The sequence below is a fragment of the Oncorhynchus tshawytscha genome, linkage group LG16, assembly GCF_018296145.1.
Source record: "Oncorhynchus tshawytscha isolate Ot180627B linkage group LG16, Otsh_v2.0, whole genome shotgun sequence".
Lineage (NCBI taxonomy): Eukaryota > Metazoa > Chordata > Actinopteri > Salmoniformes > Salmonidae > Oncorhynchus > Oncorhynchus tshawytscha.
In genome coordinates, this window is record NC_056444.1 from 77,060,475 (window position 1) to 77,084,395 (window position 23,921).

Here is a 23,921-nt window from a genome sequence, read left to right on the forward strand (position 1 = left end):
TGTTATGTCAGTCACTGACAACCACTCAATTATCCCGTGTCAGCTGACATGTTTTAGGTTGTTAGGTAAAGTAGTCTAGCCATGTCACAACGTCACCGGCTTTCTAGCCTCCACCGATCTACATTTCTTTTTCCATTTGTTTTGTCTGTATTGTACACACCTGGTCCCCATTACGTTTGAATTATATCCCTATTTAACCCTCTGGAGCCATCGTGGTTTTGGTGCGTATTTCTACCAGAGTCTAGGTGATGTGGGTAAGACGGAGTCAGGCGCAGGACACAGAGATGAGTAATAATAGTAACTTTACTCAAAAATAGTCTTCCAACACTGTTTTACCCGCAAGGTGGAGGGGGGGCTTCGGCTCTATGGATATCAATAATTAATTAACTAAGCCTACAGGATGGCGTATAGACGGAGGGCATTACTGCAAGCAGAAAGGCATGTGTATAACACAAGCATTCAGTGTATTAGTCACTCTCATCCGCAGCACTAATAATCATTATTATAAGGCATTATAAAGTCTCATAGTTGCTTATTACCAGTTATAAAGCGTTTAACATACAATTATAGATGATATGTTAAAACTCAGTCTATTATGTATTGTTCCCATCCGCAGCACTATTAACCAAACTGAACTTTCTTGTTAATTCAGCTTTGTTTCTTCCTGTTGCGGAAGTATCTTTAGATCCAAGCCCCTCCGGCTCGCTTTGATATTTAAATGATATCCACACTGGTCTCTGGATCGCTGGTTCCAGCCTGGTGTGTTTAGGATGGGAGGGGGAGGGGGGGTACGGAGGGAGAGGGGAAAGAAGGTGAGTGGGGGTGAAAAAATCTGGGCTCTGGGTCGAGACTGACAAAAAACATTGGGAGAGGAGAAAGGGAGGGAAGGGTGGAGAGGCTACTGCCTGCCACTGTGCCGTTGTTATTGAGCTATATTTGGCAGTGGTGTGTGGCTGTGTATCAGTCTGGCAAGGGGGGAGTCAGTCTTCCTCTCGTGTGTGTGTGGGTCAGCTGGGAATGAGAAGAGATGGGGGGATTGAAGGGTGGTGACGGTGAGTGTACAGCACGCTGGGTTTCAGACTGACTGAGGAGGTGCCGAGGGGCAGATCTATTTTTACCCATGACAGGTTTAGCTGACAGTGAGCCAATACGATGAGGGAATCAATGTCTTCTGCCTATAGATGTGATGCTCTTCCCAGGTTTCTTTCAGAAGGTGTTGAGGTATTTGAATGGCTTAACTTGATACCTACCCTGGTTATCCTGTTCATGTCTCCAAAGTTATGGCTGAGATAAGATAGTACTTTATTACTCCCCCATAGCGAAACGTTATTACACCAACCAATAGAAAACACACCAATAAATACACAAGAAAACGGAACAAAGGACACACCACACCATCTATGCACCATCACACCATCTATGCACCATCACACCATCTATGCACCATCTAAGAGCAGCACATTGTGTGGTGACTGACTGTTGGTGGGTGATACAAACCTGATAATACTGTCTCACTGTTTATAGACAGAGGAACATTAGTAGATGTATGTTGTTGCAGTCTTCACCTCACACACACGCTCCTCAGACACGACTGCATTGGAAAGCACTACAGGAACTTAACATGAACTGGAACTGGCAGTCGTAGCTACGCAGGTCACATGGGTCCAGGGCAAGGCCAGACAGGTCACATGGGTCCAGGGCAAGGCCAGACAGGTCACATGGGTCCAGAGCCAGACCAGAAAGGTCACATGGGTCCAGGGCCAGGCCAGACAGGTCACATGGGTCCAGGGCCAGACCAGAAAGGTCACATGGGTCCAGGGCCAGGCCAGACAGGTCACATGGGTCCAGGGCAAGGCCAGACAGGTTACATGGATCCAGGGCCAGGCCAGACAGGTCACATGGGTCCAGGGCAAGGCCAGACAGGTCACATGGGTCCAGGGCAAGGCCAGATAGGTCACATGGGTCCAGGGCCAGTCCAGACAGGTCACATGGGTCCAGGGCCAGGCCAGACAGGTCACATGGGTCCAGATCCAGGCCAGACAGGTTATCAACTCAGTGACGCAATGGGCTACTTTGAGAGCTTGGATTTGGCCTTAGTAGGTGTTTTTAGATCAAGTAGCAAGTTATTTAGACTGATATCATCTTGGTGGATAATTTGAAAACATGGAGTCTAGCATAATTTCTTTGTAAACCTTCTGTTCTGTTCTCTGTTCTCTGTTCTCTCTCTCTCTCTCTCTCTAGGGTTCAGCTGATTCCTACACTAGTAGACCCTCAGATTCCGACGTGTCCCTGGAGGACGACCCGGAGGCGTCTCGGCTAGAAGCCGAGCGCCAGGCCCAACTGCAGCTGGAGAGAGCCAAGGTAGGTAACCTGGCTTCTAACCCCTAGTCAGTTGGAGAGAGCCAACATGCTAGAAATGTAAAGGCAATGTTCTCGCATTCGCAGAGACTACACTCACAGTAAACGCTACCTACAGTATCTCAGCTCAATCTGGACTTTACGTTTACGTTTAAATCGCACTAGAGTGCTGATCATCAGCGCTATGAATTTAATCGAGCCCTTAGTCAGGAATAAGTCTGGTTTGAAGTCGAGTGCCAGACACAACTGCAGCTGAGAGAGAGAGACAAAGAAGGCAACCTCTCCTTCACTCGATAGTCAGGCCTAGAGAGCCAGGGTTAGTAGAGTCAGGAGTTTAGTTAGTTAATTAGCTTGTTTACGTAAACAGGAGTTTAATCAGGCCAAACTGTAGATGGAGAGAGCTAAGGTGAGCAACACTTCTTCAACCTCTTTTCTCCCCTGCAACTATTCCTCAGGTCGAACAGATGTAGGATCTTAATTTGAGCCAGTTTGCTACAGCAGGAAAATAATCCTGCAGCAACAGGAACTGTGAATTATTATGTGGATTATAATGAGTGTTGGACATTTTAAATGGGAAATTACTAACTTTTGAAGCCTTTTAAAACCTTGAATACATTACAAGTTTGCGCCGGACAATTCTCAGCAACAAAAGAGTGATCAGATTAAGATCCTACATCTGTAAATGTGAACTTGTTCTCAGGCAATTTACCTGGTAAAATAAAGGTTGAATATAAAAATAAAGCAGTGTTTAGTCAGGTCCAGAGAGCCAAGAAGAGACCCAAGGAAAGTCCACCATTGGATGGGATATTGTCAGGTCAATGCATCCTTTCGTAAACACTGTTTTATATATCTGTCTGTCCTCCCCAGTCAAAACCCGTAGCATTTGCAGTGAAGACCAACGTGAGCTACTGTGGTGCTCTAGATGCTGACTGTCCTGTCCAAGGTGCTGCTATCAACTTTGAAACCAAAGACTTTCTACACATAAAAGAGGTGAGAGGAGTTCAGTAGGCGTCATTATCAACAATCACTATCACGTCCTCACCATCACCACTAGAATGACATTTCTTTAGTTGTTGCAGTTATCTTAAACAGTAGCTATTGGAACCCAGTCCTTACACATTCACAATATGTATGGCCATGACAACCACAGGCATCTCTATCACGGCGGTTACTACCACTGCTGCCATACTGTCGAAACAGCAGTGACAACAGTTTCATTTGGACTTGACTGGAATCCATTTTTGTCTCTTTGCAGAAATACAGCAATGACTGGTGGATTGGTCGGCTGGTGAAGGAAGGGGCAGACATAACTTTCATCCCCAGCCCGGTGAAACTGGAGGCCATGCGGATCAAACAGGAACAGAAACAGGCCCAAAGGTCAGGGTTCATCGTCTCTCCCTGCTACATCCCGAGTCTCTTTCTCAGTAGTCTTTCCTCTATTCCCTGTGTCGTCTTCTACAATCCTCTCCCTGCCTCCTCAAAACTTCAACAAGGACTTTTAAACGATTCCTTGAGTATCATAAGGATGCAAGGGGAGGGTTCAAGGAGATGATTCAAGGAGAGGTAAGGTACTTGTATAGTCCTTGAATCCTCGTCTTGCTCATCGGCACCATGTTGTTGTCCTACAGGAAAGCGGCGAACTCGTCGTCGGGTTGGAGATCCACACCACCTAGTGCAGGTGAGTGACTGCTGTTGGGTGACTGACCACACCACCTAGTGCAGGTGAGTGACAGCTGTTGGGTGACTGACCACACCACCTAGTGCAGGTGAGTGACTGCTGTTGGGTGACTGACCACACCACCTAGTGCAGGTGAGTGACTGCTGTTGGGTGACTGACCACACCACCTAGTGCAGGTGAGTGACTGCTGTTGGGTGACTGACCACACCACCTAGTGCAGGTGAGTGACTGCTGTTGGGTGACTGACCACACCACCTAGTGCAGGTGAGTGACTGCTGTTGGGTGACTGACCACACCACCTAGTGCAGGTGAGTGACTGCTGTTGGGTGACTGACCACACCACCTAGTGCAGGTGAGTGACTGCTGTTGGGTGACTGACCACACCACCTAGTGCAGGTGAGTGACTGCTGTTGGGTGACTGACCACACCACCTAGTGCAGGTGAGTGACTGCTGTTGGGTGACTGACCACACCACCTAGTGCAGGTGAGTGACAGCTGTTGGGTGACTGACCACACCACCTAGTGCAGGTGAGTGACAGCTGTTGGGTGACTGACCACACCACCTAGTGCAGGTGAGTGACAGCTGTTGGGTGACTGACCACACCACCTAGTGCAGGTGAGTGACAGCTGTTGGGTGACTGACCACACCACCTAGTGCAGGTGAGTGACTGCTGTTGGGTGACTGACCACACCACCTAGTGCAGGTGAGTGACTGCTGTTGGGTGACTGACCTCCTCCTTCTCCCTCATACCAGAATCAATTCATTATGTAGCAAAGCATGTTTATCCATAATCATTCAATCAATCGTATTTATTATATAGAGCTCTATTTACATCAGCAGTTGTCACAAAGTGCTTTACAGAAACCCAGACTAAAACTCAGAGCAATCAACCAAATGCACAGCATTCAGAGTTGAGGTCAACTCCATTTCAATTGAGTCAATTCAGGAAGGATGCTGAAAATCTGATTCCAACCCTGACAGTGTTGTTGCGTTTTACTGGATGAATACGAAAGGGTCTGGAAGGTTGCTACAGGATATCCTGTCTTCAGACACTACACCATCTGCTCTTAGCTTTCATGCTAAATGTGTTTTCTCTTGTTTTTACAAGCCAAACAGAAGCAGAAGCAGGTATGTTTGTAATGCAGATGATTCTACTATGTATCAGAGCTAGAATTAAGAATAGCTGTGTCATAACATACTCTCTACTACGAACTGTTTTGCTCTTAGTTGATGACACTGGTAGATTCTAATCTCAATTACTGGAGGGTTACGCTTAGGGCCCAGAGTTACCCCTAATACATGATCTGACCAGGGCCTTACTAAAAACGTAGTAAAACTCAGGGTTCTAGTTATGCTCCAAAGTGTGTGTTGGCCCGTTCCAAGCCCAGTGTGTGTTGGCCCGTTCCAAGCCCAGTGTGTGTTGGCCCGTTTCAAGCCCAGTGTGTGTTGGCCCGTTTCAAGCCCAGTGTGTGTTGGCCCGTTCCAAGCCCAGTGTGTGTTGGCCCGTTCCAAGCCCAGTGTGTGTTGGCCCGTTCCAAGCCCAGTGTGTGTTGGCCCGTTCCAAGCCCAGTGTGTGTTGGCCCGTTTCAAGCCCAGTGTGTGTTGGCCCGTTTCAAGCCCAGTGTGTGTTGGCCCGTTCCAAGCCCAGTGTGTGTTGGCCCGTTTCAAGCCCAGTGTGTGTTGGCCCGTTCCAAGCCCAGTGTGTGTTGGCCCGTTCCAAGCCCAGTGTGTGTTGGCCCGTTTCAAGCCCAGTGTGTGTTGGCCCGTTCCAAGCCCAGTGTGTGTTGGCCCGTTTCAAGCCCAGTGTGTGTTGGCCCGTTCCAAGCCCAGTGTGTGTTGGCCCGTTCCAAGCCCAGTGTGTGTTGGCCCGTTCCAAGCCCAGTGTGTATTAGCCCGTTTTAAGCCCAGTGTGTGTTGGCCCGTTCCAAGCCCAGTGTGTATTAGCCCGTTTTAAGCCCAGTGGGTGTTGGCCCGTTTTTAAGCCCAGTGTGTGTCTCCCCTGCAGACAGAGCATCTCCCACCCTATGATGTTGTTCCTTCCATGAGGCCGGTGGTGTTGGTGGGGCCGTCACTGAAAGGCTATGAGGTGAGAGGCTGGTCGATACACACACACACACACACGCACCACACCTTCCTTGGCCCATTAAGCTTTAAGATTTTATTGGCCCATTAAGATTTTTTATTTAATTTAATTTAACTAGGCAAGTCAGTTAATAACAAATTCTTATTTACAATGACAGCCTACACTGGCCAAACTCGGACGACACTGGGCCAATTGTGCCCAGAACCTATGGGACTCCCAATCACGGCCAGTTGTGATACAGCCTGGATTCGAACCAGGGTGTCTGTAGTGACACCTCAATCACTGAGATGCAGTGCCTTAGATCACTGCTCCACTCGGGAGCCAAAATGACACTACATTATGATACAGTAAGAATATGTACGGCCCACTCACAATCCCAGCCTGATGTATATGCACAATATATAGAGTAGATGATGTGTAGGTTATGTCAGGAATGGGATATAAGATGATACTGTCATCAATGTGACTGTATTGAGCTTCTTAGCCCAACAAACAAATCTGCAGAACAATAAGGCTTATAATTTAATCAAATCTCTCCATGCTTCAACATTTTCTCTCTCTCTCCTGTGTGGATGCAGACTGAGAGACAAGCAGTTTGTTTTGTGTGTCTATGAAATATTTATGCATTTCTCTGGTGAAATGTGTTTTGTGGATGCTCCAGAGGCATACATCAACCTCTCTCTGACTCTCTCACTCTCTCTTTCTCTCTCACTCTCTCCCATAGACAGCAGGAGAGCAGAAGCAGGAGGAGTGCTTGGTTGTATCCCCTATTTCACAAGACATTCATTTTCCATCTCTTTCTAAGCTCCACTGCCACAGCCAGTCAGACTAACATCTCTCTCTAAGCTCTACAGCCAGTCAGATGAACATGTCTCTCTAAGCTCCACAACCAGTCAGACTAACATTTCTCTCTAAGCTCCACAGCCTGTCAGACTAACATTTCTCTCTAAGCTCCACAGCCTGTCAGACTAACATTTCTCTCTAAGCTCCACAGCCAGTCAGACTAACATCTCTCTCTAAGCTCCACAGCCAGTCAGACTAACATTTCTCTCTAAGCTCCACAGCCTGTCAGACTAACATTTCTCTCTAAGCTCCACAGCCAGTCAGACTAACATCTCTCTCTAAGCTCCACAGCCTGTCAGACTAACATCTCTCTCTAAGCTCCACAGCCTGTCAGACTAACATCTCTCTCTAAGCTCCACAGCCTGTCAGACTAACATTTCTCTCTAAGCTCCACAGCCTGTCAGACTAACATTTCTCTCTAAGCTCCACAGCCTGTCAGACTAACATTTCTCTCTAAGCTCCACAGCCAGTCAGACTAACATCTCTCTCTAAGCTCCACAGCCAGTCAGACTAACATCTCTCTCTAAGCTCCACAGCCTGTCAGACTAACATTTCTCTCTAAGCTCCACAGCCAGTCAGACTAACATCTCTCTCTAAGCTCCACAGCCAGTCAGACTAACATCTCTCTCTAAGCTCCACAGCCTGTCAGACTAACATGTCTCTCTAAGCTCCACAGCCAGTCAGACTAACATCTCTCTCTAAGCTCCACAGCCAGTCAGACTAACATCTCTCTCTAAGCTCCACAGCCTGTCAGACTAACATGTCTCTCTAAGCTCCATAGCCAGTCAGACTAACATGTCTCTCTAAGCTCCACAGCCAGTCAGACTAACATCTCTCTCTAAGCTCCACAGCCTGTCAGACTAACATGTCTCTCTAAGCTCCACAGCCAGTCAGACTAACATGTCTCTCTAAGCTCCACAGCCAGTCAGACTAACATCTCTCTCTAAGCTCCACAGCCTGTCAGACTAACATCTCTCTAAGCTCCACATCAGACTAACATCTCTCTAAGCTCCACAACCAGTCAGACTAACATTTCTCTCTAAGCTCCACAGCCAGTCAGACTAACATCTCTCTCTAAGCTCCACAGCCTGTCAGACTAACATGTCTCTCTAAGCTCCACAGCCAGTCAGACTAACATCTCTCTCTAAGCTCCACAGCCAGTCAGACTAACATCTCTCTCTAAGCTCCACAGCCAGTCAGACTAACATTTCTCTCTAAGCTCCACAGCCAGTCAGACTAACATGTCTCTCTAAGCTCCACAGCCAGTCAGACTAACATCTCTCTCTAAGCTCCACAGCCAGTCAGACTAACATTTCTCTCTAAGCTCCACAGCCAGTCAGACTAACATTTCTCTCTAAGCTCCACAGCCAGTCAGACTAACATCTCTCTCTAAGCTCCACAGCCAGTCAGACTAACATCTCTCTCTAAGCTCCACAGCCAGTCAGACTAACATTTCTCTCTAAGCTCCACAGCCAGTCAGACTAACATTTCTCTCTAAGCTCCACAGCCAGTCAGACTAACATCTCTCTCTAAGCTCCACAGCCTGTCAGACTAACATGTCTCTCTAAGCTCCACAGCCTGTCAGACTAACATGTCTCTCTAAGCTCCACAGCCAGTCAGACTAACATCTCTCTCTAAGCTCCACAGCCAGTCAGACTAACATGTCTGCAGATGAAAAGGAAGGAACACTCAGATCCATGTTTTCTACTTCCTAATGGTCACAAAAACAGGCCACACACGAAGTTCTGTCCTTATTTAATACACCATACAGATTTGTGTTCCTTCCCTTTCAGAGAGGGAGGAAGCAGGGGAGACAGGTGGAGACAGGGAGAGGAGAAGCTAGAGAGAGAGAGGGGGGTGAGAGAGAGAGAGGAGAGAGAGAGAGAGAGAGAGAGAGAGAGATGGAGAGACGGAGAGAGAGAGATTCAACACAGGGATCAGTGTTCTCTCTGTTCCTAACCAATCATCACACTCCCCTCTGTCTCCCAGGTAACAGACATGATGCAGAAGGCCCTGTTTGACTTCCTGAAACACAGGTTTGATGGAAGGTGGGTACAGCCAGAACTACTATGGAATAAGTGTTATAACTGTTTTGTAAAAATCCTTTATGATTTTGAATGCAGTGTATCCGCTTGTCTGGCTGGAATTGTATTCTTATATTGTCAAAAAAAAAATGGAATCCATCCATCTAACTATCTATGTTTTTAGAATCTCTATCACGCGGGTGACTGCTGATCTGTCATTGGCCAAAAGGTCTGTATTGAACAAGAAGGCTATCATGGAGAGGTCCAACACACGCTCCAGTCTTGGTAAGTACAGGAGGACTTGTCCTGCAGCACTCATCATCTTTAATGTAGACATTTGTTTGTTTTTCATCTTCATTTAGGGTGTGTAATAACCCTCTGTCAGTCCTGAGTACATGGTTTAGACTGTTATGTTGATAGATGTACTACAGGTGTAGAATCTTAATTTGATCACACTGTTGCAGAACTTTAGTGTAATAAGGAAATATAAAACTTGTAGTGTATTTGAGATTTAAAAAGGCTTCTGAAGTTTGTAATTTCCACTTAGATTTTTCAGGCTTGATTTTTCCTTATGAAAAATTCATTAACCCCTAGAAAAAGGGCCATAAATTATAATCCACATAATAATTCACATTTCCTGTTGCTTTAGTATTATTTTCCTGCTGTAGCAAACTGTCTCGAATTAAGTTCCAACATCTGTATATGACTCAGGACAGATCACACTTTCTCTGTACTCAGCCCTCTCTCTCTCTCTGTTTCTCTGTGTGTTGGGGTGGTAGCTGAGGTCCAGAGTGAGATTGAGAGGATTTTTGAGCTGGCTAAGACTCTACAGCTCGTAGTTCTGGACGCAGACACTATCAACCACCCAGCACAGCTCCTCAAAACATCCCTGGCTCCTATCATCATTTACGTTAAGGTGTCCTCTCCAAAGGTAAGGACTGCCAGTTAGTCAGTCAGCGAGACAGCCAGTCAGTCAGCCAGCCAGTTAGTCAGTCAGCGAGCCAGCCAGCTAGTTAGTCAGTCAGCCAGTCAGCCAGTTAGTCAGTTAGCCAGCCAGTCAGCCAGCCAGTTAGTCAGTTAGCGAGCAAGCCAGTTAGTCAGTTAGCGAGCCAGCCAGTCAGCCAGTTAGTCAGTCAGCCAGTCAGTCAGCTAACCAGTTAGTCAGTCATTCAGCCAGTCAGTCAGCCAGTCAGTCATTCAGCCAGTCAGTCAGTCAGTCAGTCAGTCAGTCAGTGAGCCAGCCAGTCAGTCAGTCTGCCAGCCAGCCAGCCATGTAGTCAGTCAGCCAGCCAGCCAGTCAGTCATTCAGCCGGCCAGCCAGTTAGTCAGCCAGCCAGTCAGCCAGTTATCCATCCATCCAGCCAGTCATTCAGCCAGCCAGGCAGTTAGTCAGCCAGCCAGTCAGTCATTAAGCCAGCCAGTTAGTCAGCCAGCCTGCTAGCCAGTCATTCAGCCAGCCAGTCAGTCAGTCAATCAGTTAGTCATTCAGCCAGCCAGCCAGCCAGTCAGTCATTCAGCCAGCCAGTTAGTCAGTCAGCCAGCCAGCAAGTCAGCCAGCAAGTTCATTATTTTCTCTTCTCTCCCAGGTTCTTCAGAGGCTCATTAAATCTCGGGGGAAATCTCAAAGTAAACACCTCAATGTACAGATGATGGCAGGGGACAAACTAGCACAGTGTCCACCCGTATGTAATGAAAATAATACTAATACTTTTATTTGTACAACAATCTACGTTACTCTGTCTGTCCAGCATAACGGTAGGTTTACACTCAGCTGATAGGGGTGTTAATAGCATTCCCTTGAGGCTTACCATTTAGTTTTTGACATTGTGTTAACATCTCATCTCTCAGGAGATGTTTGATGTGATCCTGGATGAGAACCAGCTGGAGGATGCATGTGAACACCTAGCAGAATACCTGGACATCTACTGGCGTGCCACTCACCTGCCCTGCTCCGCCCCCCTCAACCCCCTGTTGGACCAGAGCGAGGTCACCCCGCCCTCCGCTAACTCCAGCCAACAGGTGAGCTCCTCTCAGCGTGGTGTGTGATGACCAATAGTTCCAGGTTGTGTTGTTTGCCGTTGTGCTGTGCATCTTATTAATGCGCTTCCTGAGATTGTCAATTGTGCAGAGCGACTGTAACGGGAAAAAAAATAAGTACTTGAACGCCACTAAATAATCTGTTCCTGGACCTGTTGTCATTCTGCTGTTAGCTATTCTCTCATTCATCCTTGTCTTTCTGTGTTTGCAGTTCTCCGAGACTCAAGAGTTAATAGAATGATCACTCCCTAGCTACCACATGTCTGGGTGAGTAGGACCCCCTCACTATCCCTCCCTAACCCTTTTCTCTGTTCTATTCTATTCTACTCTATTTGATTCTAAAAGGAACAGCCACTGCTGTGGGTCAGATGTAAGGGGTCAGAATTTAGAGGTCACCGGGGGTCACAGGGGGACCAGGGGTTGGCAAGGAATTCCTGTCTGGATAGGCACCATCTCCACAGGCCAGCCCCTCTCTATCCTGGAGAGAGGGAAGGAGGGCAACAGGGGGGCAGGGCAGCTTGTATCTGAGAGAGAGCGAGAGAGAGAGAGGAGCATGACAAGGAAGAGGAGGAGGAAAAGGAGAACACCCCCTAACGAAGACGGACCCCCACCTCCACGCTGCCCCCTGCTGGAGAGTACTCGCAGAGTGCCTTGACAACTCCCAGCGTGGCGTGATGCGTCTCGTCACTGGAACCGGACCGTCATCTTGTCCTGGGCAAAACACTACCCTTACACCCCCACCCGAACCCACCCGAACCCTCCCTAGCAGCACTCAAAACCACTTAGCGGTACCACCTAAACAGTTACACCACTGTTCAACAGTCTGGGGTCACTTAGAAATGTCCTTGTTTTTGAAAGAAAAGCACATTTTTTCATACATTAAAATAACATGAAATTGATCAGAAATACAGTGTAGACATTGTTAATGTTGTAAATGACTATTGTAGCTGGAAATGCCAGATATTTTATGGAATATCTACATAGGAGTACAGAGGCCCATTATCACCAAATATCACTCCTGTGTTGCTATGGCACGTTGTGTTAGCGAATCCAAGTTTATCATTTTAAAAGGCTAATTTATCATTAGAAAACCCTTTTGCAATTATGTTAGCACAGCTGAAAACTGTTGTTCTGATTAAAGAAGCAATAAAACTGGCCTTCTTTAGACTAGCTGAGTATCTGGAGCATCAACATTTGTGGGTTCAATTACAGGCTCAAAATGGCCAGAAACAAAGAACATTCTTCTGAAACTCTTCAGTCTATTCTTGTTCTGAGAAATTAAGGCTACTCCATGCGAGAAATTGGCAAGAAACTGAAGATCTCGTACAGCGCTGTGTACTACTCCCTTCACAGAACAGAACGCAAACTGTCTCTAACCAGAATAGAAAGAGGAGTGGGAGGCCCCGGTGCACAACTGAGCAAGAGGACAAGTAGAGGACAAGTAGAGGAGGACAAGTACATGGGCCTCTGTAACGCCTATGTAGATATTCCATTTTTAAAAATCAGCCTTCTCCAGCTACAATAGTCGTTTACAACATTAACAATGTCGACACTGTATTTCGGATCATTTTCATGTTATTTTAATGGACAAAATTGCTTTTCTTTCAAAAACAAGAACATTTCTAAGTGACCCCAAACTTTTGAACAGTAGTGTAGGTACAACCCAAACTGTCTCCAGACACAGATGGGTTGGTTCAGTTCACATGCTGAAACAACAAGTGTAATGTAATGCTTATTAGTGACTGTAGCATAGTGTGGCATAGGTCACAGTGTCTTCCGTCACTACAGTTATCTGTAAATCAGGATTTAAAGATTTGACTGAGTATTTGCTGGAATTAGGGCCCACTGGGCAGAGTGGTCACCATTGTATTCACATGTGTTCAGGCACCTGGGCTGGTACACACTATGTAATGACCTTACCTTTCTCTTTCTTTATAGATGTGGTAAAGAGACCAATCCAACTCGACCGGAATCCCATGTCAACGCCATTCAGAATCTCCTCATTGCCCTCCATAAAAATTAGCCTACATTTAGGCTATTGTTTATATGTGTATTTGACACTATTTTGGAGTGAAAATCGGATTAAAATGCTTGTATGGATGTCAACCCCAATACAGGTTCATGTCATCATCACTAATCAACTGATTTACACTTAAAAACGGCTTCAAGTACCACCACCGATTTCTATATGCTAGCTACGCTACCAGCTTCTACGAACAGAAATTAGCATTTAACAGACTTTTTTATAATCACGAAAAGGACTATTTCTAAATATTATGCAGCGAAAACAGTAGCAACCACATTGTGGGCCTGTTAGAACACAAAGATCTTGACAGATTTGAAGAATATCCACTTTGTATAATCTGATTTTTAGATGGTATCCTTGCTGTTTCCCCGCGGTCTGCGTTCCATTGATCTCTTAACGGCATATATTGCTCGCTTTCGCTTGCTTGATAACTTGTTTTTTTCCCTGGTCTGTTTTCTATTGTGTTTCCGTAGCTAACTGTTTTTTGTAGGTGTTATATAGTGACACAGAGGAATCAAACATATATGAATCAGAGCACATCAAAGCACATTATCAAAGCACAAACTTGCACACTGTCATCTACAACTCTAATGTATATTTATCATGTATCAACATTATGGATCTACAGAAGATCAGAGTAGTTTTGCCATTGAATCCACCAATCAGATCGCAGACAGGGACCGAGATAGGAGGAGTCAGACCAGGCACTTTTGCTTGTCTGCCTGAAATGTATATATACATTTTTTAATGACCAAAAAGATCATCAGTACTTGAGGAGATACGTTAACCATTTGTAGGGAAGTTTTAAACTTTTAGGCAACACACAAACACTAAAACCAATTCCAGACTGTCCAGAATGTAACACTGTGCAGCCTACAGTACAGGACTTTACTGTAGCTCTCCTCCTACTGGCAGGATCCCGTCTGATCTGTTTCCTCAGACACTACATCACACTTAATGTAGGCTATTTGAGCAGTTGATTAGCACTTCTTATAACAAGATCAGTTAAAGTTCTGATAATTAGTTCAGTTAAAGTTCTGATAATTAATTCAGTTAAAGTCCCAGTACTCCAGTGGTGAGTAGCCTATAAATGATGCTTCCACTATATTTCAGTTCTTACGAATTATGATGTAAATCTAGCCATTCCACTGTAATCACAAGGACTGTGACAAAGCAGAGAGGAAGAGGAAGAGAGAGGCCCAACTCGGCAGCAAATCGGTCTCCCTCCAGCAGGTGGCGCTTTTATGTTGTTTCACCCATCAAGCAATGCGTTTTTGGATGGTTGTCAATGAGAGGGTTGAATTTGGTCAACAAAATCATTTATGGGTTATTTGCTACGTGAGGTTTATTTGATCAAATAGAAGTTTTGTAATGCTTAAATTGTTACTAGTGTACTGATATAAGTTGGAAAAAACACTTTATATCGGAGTTGTCTCGAAATGGCTATGCATATTCATGGCATGAGGCTAGTAGCATAGCGTCTCTCTCCATTGAATACAGGAGGTTGATGTCAACAACCCTCATTGAATATTCAAAAAATGATTAAAATAATGAGATGTATCAACCAATCCAAAGAAAGGATAGGCGGGAGCTAGACAGCCCGCTGTGCCGCTTTGTGGACAACGACTCCCATTGTTAGGGAGGAGAGACGTAGATCTTGTCAGTATATCCATAATCCTTTGCCAAAGGGTGTCCATAGCACTTCCTGTCATTCATGTGTGTGGAGCGAGGGACCTCTAGTGGTGGGCTTGTGTCACGACACCTGAAGTGACATAGTATTCAATGTTACCCAATTGTAATACCATAATAGAATGTCAACTCATAATGAATCTGAATATAATAGGTCATCTATTCACTATGGATAGCTCTCTGCTTGAGGAAAAAGGAGAATGATGATGTGTTGACCATATGTAGATCAAACACCATTTGTATGAGCTTCCAACCTTTACCAATTCGTAACATATTGTAACATATTCGTAACATATTGTTACGAATTGGAATTAGCAACATATCATACAAATTTCAGGATTATAATTTCAATTAATCAAGCAAATGTATTTATAAAGCCCTTCTTAAATCAGCTGATGTCACAAAGTGCTGTACAGAAACCCAGTCTAAAACCCTAAACAGCAAGAAATGCAGGTGTAGAAGCACGGTTGCTAAGAAAAAAAACATAGAAAGGCCAAAACCTATGAAGAAACCTAGAGAGGAACCAGGCTATGTGGGGTGGCCTGTCCTCTTCTGGCTGTGCCGGGTGGAGATTATAACAGAACTTGGCCAAGATGTTCAAATGTTCATAGATGACCAGCAGGGTCAAATAATAATAATCACAGTGGTTGTAGAGGGTGCAACAGGTCAGCACCTCAGGAGTAAATGTCAGTTGGCTTTTCATAGCCGATCATTCAGTGGATCTCTACCGCACCTGCTGTCTCTAGAGAGTTGAAAACAGCAGGTCTGGGACAAGGTAGCACGTCTGGTGAACAGGTCAGGGTTCCATAGCCGCAGGCAGAACAGTTTAAACTGAATCAGCAGCACAGCCAGGTGGACTGGGGACAGCAAGGAGTCATCAGGCCAGGTAGTCCTGAGGCATGGTCCTACGGCTCAGGTCCTCCGAGAGAAAGAAAGAGAAAGGGATAGTAAAAGAGAGAGAGAAAATTAGAGAGAGCATACTTAAATTCACACAGGAAACCGGATAATAACAGGAGAAATACTCCAGATATAACAGACTGACCCTAGCCCCCCGACATATAATCCACTGCAGCATCAATACTGGAGGCTGAGACAGGAGGGGTCAGGAGACACTGCGGCCCTGTTCGACGATGCCCCCGGACAGGGCCAAACAGGCAGGATATCACCCCATCCACTTTTCCAAAGCACAGCCCCCAAACCACTAGAGGGAAATCTTCAACCACCAACCTACTATCTTGAGACAAGGCTTAGTATTGCGTATTGTGCACAGCATCATACGAAAGGGATGACGTTGTGCACAGCATCATACGAAAGGGATGACGTTGTGCACAGCATCATACGAAAGGGATGACGTTGTGCACAGCATCATACGAAAGGGATGACGTTGTGCACAGCATCATACGAAAGGGACGACGTTGTGCACAGCATCATACGAAAGGGACGACGTTGTGCACAGCATCATACGAAAGGGACGACGTTGTGCACAGCATCATACGAAAGGGATGACGTTGTGCACAGCATCATACGAAAGGGATGACGTTGTGCACAGCATCATACGAAAGGGATGACGTTGTGCACAGCATCATACGAAAGGGATGACGTTGTGCACAGCATCATACGAAAGGGATGACGTTGTGCACAGCATCATACGAAAGGGACGACGTTGTGCACAGCATCATACGAAAGGGATGACGTTGTGCACAGCATCATACGAAAGGGATGACGTTTTGCACCATTTTCACCAACCCGTTTTGACTCATGAGCGCTACTTTCAAGACTACTGGTTAAATTATAAAACACCTTTATAAGGTTTCTTTAAAGGAGCTACATGTATGTTTTTTTGCATAGTAGTACAGACCTGAAGCTTTCCCAAGAAAACACAAGCTTTAAGCACAGAGCAGCACGCATCTCAGTACAGAAAAACACTCACATAAGTATTGCTTTGTCATTACATAAAACTATACATTAATGAAATGAATTACTACCACAGTTAATTAAATGTATGTGCATGACAACATATTTATTTTTTACAAGTAGAAGGACATCTCATATTTATTTTACAAGTAGAAGGACATCTCATATTTATTTTACAAGTAGAAGGACATCTCATATTTATTTTACAAGTAGAAGGACATCTCATATTTATTTTACAAGTAGAAGGACATCTCATATTTATTTTACAAGTAAAAGGAACGTCATATTTATTTTACAAGAACATATATTTCTTTCTAAGTAGAAGGGCTTTCCAGGACCATAATAAGTCACTATAGCTTTTCACTTGTCATTCTGAAGAGAAAATGAATGGATGACAATCACATTATGTATTCAGTATTTATGTATTATTACATATTTGTATATATTGTATATTTAAGCAATAAGGCCTGAGGGGGTATGCTATATGGCCAATATACCACGGCTAAGGGCTGTTCTTAGACACAACGCAACATGGAGTGCCTGGATACAGCCCTTAGCTGTGGTATATTGTACCATGTACCACAAACCCCCGAGGTACCTTAATGCTATTATAAACTGGTTACCAACTTTAAAAATATATATGTTTTGTCATACATGTGGTATATGGTCTGATATACCACGGCTGTCAGCCAATCAGCATTCAGGGCTCGAACCACCCAGTTTATAATTAATTCTCAGTTCTTCCTCAGTAATATTAAGGTGCACAAAATCTACAAATGTTGACAGACAACATCTAGGAAATGTACTGTAGACCTACTTATATGCTCATGTCTTCAAAGCCTCATAAGCATGTATTTATATATAAATAGTGTGTTTTCTTTCTTTTTAGTATGAAACACTGAACGTGTCCACTACTTTTGAGCAGAGCCATGTGCCCTGGTCAAACGATGTGCACTACAGGGGACAGGAGGCCATTCAGATGCAACCACTGTAATTATTTCCATTGACTGACCTCTAACCTAACATTTTTGCAGTTTTGAGAGACATTATAAGGCTTGAGAACTACACAACACACACACACACACATACACCAACCAAGCACAGTTTCACTGCTGAAACACAGCAATCTGAATCAATCTCACTTGCATTCCATTTTTATTGCAGGTCATTTATATATATTTTTTAAACAAGTAAAATCTTTGGATATCCGAAGCACAATTTTTTACTATTATAATTTTCAATAGTTTTCCCCCCCGACATACCTAAATTCTGTATGCAATACAAAGTCTTCTAGCTTCGACAAAACAGTTGCTGAACTTATCAAGACTCCTCTTCTGTTTAAGATGGGGTAAACACTGCACTATTTTTATTTTTATGTCTGATTTATATTTATACTGCAATACATGCACTAAATGTAACTCTGCTGTACCCACCACCACCTCCAATACTGAATATGATGTCTGGTGTAATAACAACAATGTTCAGAAAAGTCAACATATGAAATGTCCTACTAACCTGCTGTACCGAATGCATCTGTTTTCAATAGCACATTATGAAAAATAAGAACATAAATGAATAAACAGAACATTTTACTGATGTTTACAAATGCTCTGGCTTTGTTATTTCAGAAAATCCCCCACCACATAATTTGTCCAGTATTCAAAAGTAGTTGTGTGATTGGACAGAAACAACCACTATGTCACCAGCAGATGGCAGTGTTTACCTTGTTAGACTGTATCATGTCTGTTACCTGGGAGACTAGGGGGAGGATGATGATTGGTTAGGGACAGAACTCACTCTATCTCTCTCATCCTGTTGTATCTCCGATGCTGTGGTCCCTGTCAATCCGCCCATGTCCAGTATGCCAGCCAGAAGGTTAAAGCCTTTGGTCCAGCACCCCCCCACCCCACCCCTTCTCTCTCTCCCTCTCTGATGCTGTGGTCACTGTCTCCCTGTTCATGTCCTGTGTGCCAGCCAGCAGGCTAAACAAGGCTATGTGACATCAGAGAGGTTTCAAATGTAATGTCTTTGGCTTTGTTACAAGAGATGTCAGTGCCAGTGGTGAAGTGGCGTCCTGGCTGTGGGACTAGGACAGACTGTCTGAGTCCCAAATAGCACCCTATTCCCAACATCAGGGTTTACAACCCTATTATCTACATCAAGGTTTACAACCCTATTCCCTACATCAGGGTTTACAACCCTATTATCTACATCAGGGTTTACAACCCTATTATCTACATCAGGGTTTCAAACCCTATTATCTACATCAGGGTTTACAACCCTATTATCTACATCAGGGTTTACAACCCTATTATCTACATCAGGGTTTACAACCCTATTATCTACATCAGGGTTTCAAACCCTATTATCTACATCAGGGTTTACAACCCTATTATCTACATCAGGGTTTACAACCCTATTATCTACATCAGGGTTTACAACCCTATTATCTACATCAGGGTTTACAATCCTATTCCCAACATCAGGGTTTACAACCTGGTGTCAGGAAAATAACCTCACACTCAACGTCAACAAAACAAAGGAGATGATTGTGGACTTCAGGAAACAGCAGAGGGAGCACCCCCCTATCCACATCGAGAGGGAGCACCCCCCTATCCACATCGACGGGACAGTAGTGGTGAGGGTAGTAAGTTTTAAGTTCCTCGGCATACACATCACGGACAAACTGAATTGGTCCACCCACATAGACAGCATTGTGAAGAAGGCGCAGCAGCACCTCTTCAACCTCAGGAGGCTGAAGAAATTCGGCCTGTCACCAAAAGCACTCACAAACTTCTACAGATGCACAATCGAGAGCATCCTGTCGGGCTGTATCACACACTGGTACGGCAACTGCTCCACAAATAACCGTAAGGCTCTCCAGAGGGTAGTGAGGTCTGCACAACGCATCACCGGGGGCAAACTACCTGCCCTCCAGGACACCTACACCACCCGATGTCATAGGAAGGCCATAAAGATCATCAAGGACAACAACCACCCGAGCCACTGCCTGTTCACCCCGCTATCATCCAGAAGGCGAGGTCCGTACAGGTGCATCAAAGCAGGGACCGAGAGACTGAAAAACAGCTTCTATCTCAAGGCCATCAGACTGTTAAACAGCCACCACTAACATTGAGTGGCTGCTGCCAACATACTGACTCTACTCCAGCCACTTTAATAATGGAAATGGATGGAAATTGATGTAAAAAATGTATCACTAGCCACTTTAAACAATGACACTTAATATAATGTTTACATACCCTACATTACTCATCTCATATGTATATGTATATACTGTACTCTATATCATCTACTGCATCTTTATGTAATACATGTATCACTAACCACTTTAAACTATGCCACTTTGTTTACATACCCTACATTACTCATCTCATATGTACATACTGTACTCGATACCATCTACTGCATCTTGCCTATGCCGTTCTGTACCATCACTCATTCATATATCTTTATGTACATATTCTTTATCCCTTTACAATTGTGTGTATAAGGTAGTAGTTGTGGAATTGTTAGTTTAGATTACTCGTTGGTTATTACTGCATTGTCGGAACTAGAAGCACAAGCATTTCGCTACACTCGCATTAACATCTGCTAACCATGTGTATGTGACAAATAAATTAGATTTGATTTGGTGATGTCACCATGGAATGTCAAAACTCCCGCCCTTGCAATCCTGCTGATGAGAATGTCCTGTTAAGATTATATTTTTATAAAGCAACTATCAGGAAATACACTGATCAAATGTTTCCTCACTTTCACATACAATATGATATAAAATGCAGGAAACCTACATTTTGACTGACTGGGCCTTTAAGGGACGTCAGTAGAAAGACTGTAGCTATATATCACACACCTTTCTCAAATGCCATGACCTATTCACCTCCTGCCATGACCTATTCACCTCCTGCCATGACCTATTCACCTCCTGCCATGACCTATTCACCTCCTGCCATGACCTATTCAACTCCTGCCATGACCTATTCAACTCCTGCCATGACCTTTTCAACTCCTGCCATGACCTATTCACCTCCTGCCATGACCTATTCAACTCCTGCCATGACTTATTCAACTCCTGCCATGACCTATTCAACTCCTGCCATGACCTATCGACTTCCTGCCATGTCCTAATTACCTCCTGTCATGACCTATTCAACTCCTGCCATGACCATTCAACTCCTGCCATGACCTATCGACTTCCTGCCATGACCTATCGACTTCCTGCCATGACCTATCGACTTCCTGCCATTACCTATTCAACTCCTGCCATGACCTATTCAACTCCTGCCATGACCTATTCAACTCCTGCCATGACCTATTCAACTCCTGCCATGACCTATTCAAATCCTGCCATGACCTATCGACTTCCTGCCATGTCCTAATTACCTCCTGTCATGACCTATTCAACTCCTGCCATGACCATTCAACTCCTGCCATGACATGACCTATTCAACTCCTGCCATGACCCATTCAACTCCTGCCATGACCTATTCAACTCCTGCCATGACCCATTCAACTCCTGCCATGACCTATTCAACTCCTGCCATGACCTATTCATCTCCTGCCATGACCTATTCAACTCCTGCCATGACCTATTCAACTCCTGCCATGACCCATTCAACTCCTGCCATGACCTATTCATCTCCTGCCATGACCTATTCAACTCCTGCCATGACCTATTCAACTCCTGCCATGACCTATTCAACTCCTGCCATGACCTATTCAACTCCTGCCATGACCTATTCAACTCCTGCCATGACCTATTCAACTCCTGCCATGACCTATTCAACTCCTGCCATGACATGACCTATTCACCTCCTGCCATGACATGACCTATTCAACTCCTGCCATGACATGACCTATTCACCTCCTGTCATGACATGACCTATTCACCTCCTGCCATGACATGACCTATTCACCTCCTGCCATGACATGACCTATTCAACTCCTGCCATGACATGACCTATTCACCTCCTGTCATGACATGACCTATTCACCTCCTGCCATGACATGACCTATTCAACTCCTGCCATGACTTATTCATCTCCTGCCATGACCTAGTAAAAGTCACAGAGTGTGTCCCCAGTTGCTATATATGGAGGGTTTGGTGTTGGCATGTGTTGGCATGGTCTTCGTTGTCACTGCTCACAAGGCTACAATACATTACCACCATGACTGGGCAACAAGACATTACCAGCATGACTGGGCTACAGGACATTACCACCATGGCTACAGGACATTACCACCATGACTGGGCTACAAGACATTACCAGCATGACTGGGCTACAGGACATTACCACCATGGCTACAGGACATTACCACCATGACTGGGCAACAAGACCTTACCAGCATGACTGGGCTACAGGACATTATTACCATGCCTACAGGACATTACTACCATGGCTACAGGACATTACTACCATGGCTACAGGACATTACCACCATGACTGGGCTACAGGACATTACTACCATGACTGGGCTACAGGACATTACCACCATGGCTACAGGACATTACCACCATGACTGGGCTACAAGACATTACCAGCATGACTGGGCTACAGGACATTACCACCATGGCTACAGGACATTACCACCATGACTGGGCTACAAGACATTACCACCATTACTGGGCTACAGGACATTAACACCATGACTGGGCTACAGGACATTACCACCATGACTGGGCTACAGGACATTACCAGCATGACTGGGCTACAGGACATTACCACCATGACTGGGCTACAGGACATTACCAGCATGACTGGGCTACAGGACATTACCACCATTACTAAGCTACAGGACATTACCACCATGACTGGGCTACAGGACATTATTACCATGGCTACAGGACATTACTACCATGGCTACAGGACATTACCACCATGACTGGGCTACAGGACATTACCACCATGACTGGGCTACAGGACATTACCACCATTACTAAGCTACAGGACTTTACCACCATGACTGGGCTACAGGACATTACTACCATGGCTACAGGACATTACCACCATGACTGGGCTACAAGACATTACCACCATTACTGGGCTACAGGACATTACCACCATGACTGGGCTATAGGACATTACCAGCATGACTGGGCTACAGGACATTACCACCATGGCTACAGGACATTACCACCATGACTGGGCTACAAGACATTACCACCATTACCAAGCTACAAGACATTACCAGCATGACTGGGCTACAGGACATTACCACCATGACTGGGCTATATGACATTACTACCATGACTGGGCTACAGGACATTACCACCGTGGCTACAGGACATTACCACCATGACTGGGCTACAAGACATTACCAGCATGACTGGGCTACAGGACATTACCACCATGGCTACAGGACATTACTACCATGACTGGGCTACAGGACATTACCACCATGGCTACAGGACATTACCACCATGACTGGGCTACAAGACATTACCAGCATGACTGGGCTACAGGACATTACCACCATGGCTACAGGACATTACCACCATGACTGGGCTACAGGACATTACCACCATGACTACAGGACATTACCACCATGACTGGGCTACAAGACATTACCACCATTACTGGGCTACAGGACATTACCACCATGACTGGGCTACAGGACATTACCAGCATGACTGGGCTACAGGACATTACCACCATTACTAAGCTACAGGACATTACCACCATGACTGGGCTACAGGACATTATTACCATGGCTACAGGACATTACTACCATGGCTACAGGACATTACCACCATGGCTGGGCTACAGGACATTACCACCATGACTGGGCTACAGGACATTACCACCATGACTGGGCTACAGGACATTACCACCATTACTAAGCTACAGGACATTACCACCATGACTGGGCTACAGGACATTACTACCATGGCTACAGGACATTACTACCATGACTGGGCTACAGGACATTACCACCATGGCTACAAGACATTACCAGCATGACTGGGCTACAGGACATTACCAATGACTGGGCTACAGGACATTACCACCATGACTGGGCTACAAGACATTATTACCATGACTGGGCTATAGGACATTACCACCATGACTGGGCTACAGGGCATTATTACCATGACTGGGCTACAGGACATTATCAAAAAAAAGATTGAGGAAGATAAGTGTTTCCAATTACATCATCAACCAATTAGTCAGCAGTTAGTAGGCAATGTCTACTCATAATTGGTTAAAATCACATGATGCACGTGATGATGTCATTGGATACACATG

The 23,921-nt window shown here is 45.1% G+C and overlaps 1 protein-coding gene across 1 annotated transcript; it reads left to right on the forward strand.

Annotated features, from left to right (window-relative positions):
* The first annotated feature begins 1,658 nt into the window (after positions 1-1,658).
* LOC112232709 (voltage-dependent L-type calcium channel subunit beta-3) lies at positions 1,659-13,136 on the forward strand. The gene is made up of 14 exons (XM_024399904.1): positions 1,659-2,096; positions 2,242-2,361; positions 3,226-3,348; positions 3,614-3,735; positions 3,987-4,036; positions 5,146-5,165; positions 6,043-6,123; positions 8,953-9,011; positions 9,172-9,272; positions 9,767-9,918; positions 10,574-10,669; positions 10,836-11,006; positions 11,236-11,291; positions 12,963-13,136. Exons 1-13 carry the CDS (start codon positions 1,659-1,661, stop codon positions 11,263-11,265), a joined length of 1,563 nt encoding a protein of 520 aa, XP_024255672.1. The 3' UTR covers positions 11,266-11,291; positions 12,963-13,136.
* The last annotated feature ends 10,785 nt before the right edge of the window (positions 13,137-23,921 follow it).

Coding starts and splice junctions, on each gene's coding strand:
- LOC112232709 (XM_024399904.1), top strand. CDS start 1,659: ATGGGTCCAGGGCAAGGCCAGACAGGTCACATGGGTCCAGGGCAAGGC. Junction 4,037..5,145: donor ATCCACACCACCTAGTGCAG/GTGAGTGACTGC, acceptor TGTTTTTACAAG/CCAAACAGAAGCAGAAGCAG. Junction 10,670..10,835: donor AACTAGCACAGTGTCCACCC/GTATGTAATGAA, acceptor CTCATCTCTCAG/GAGATGTTTGATGTGATCCT.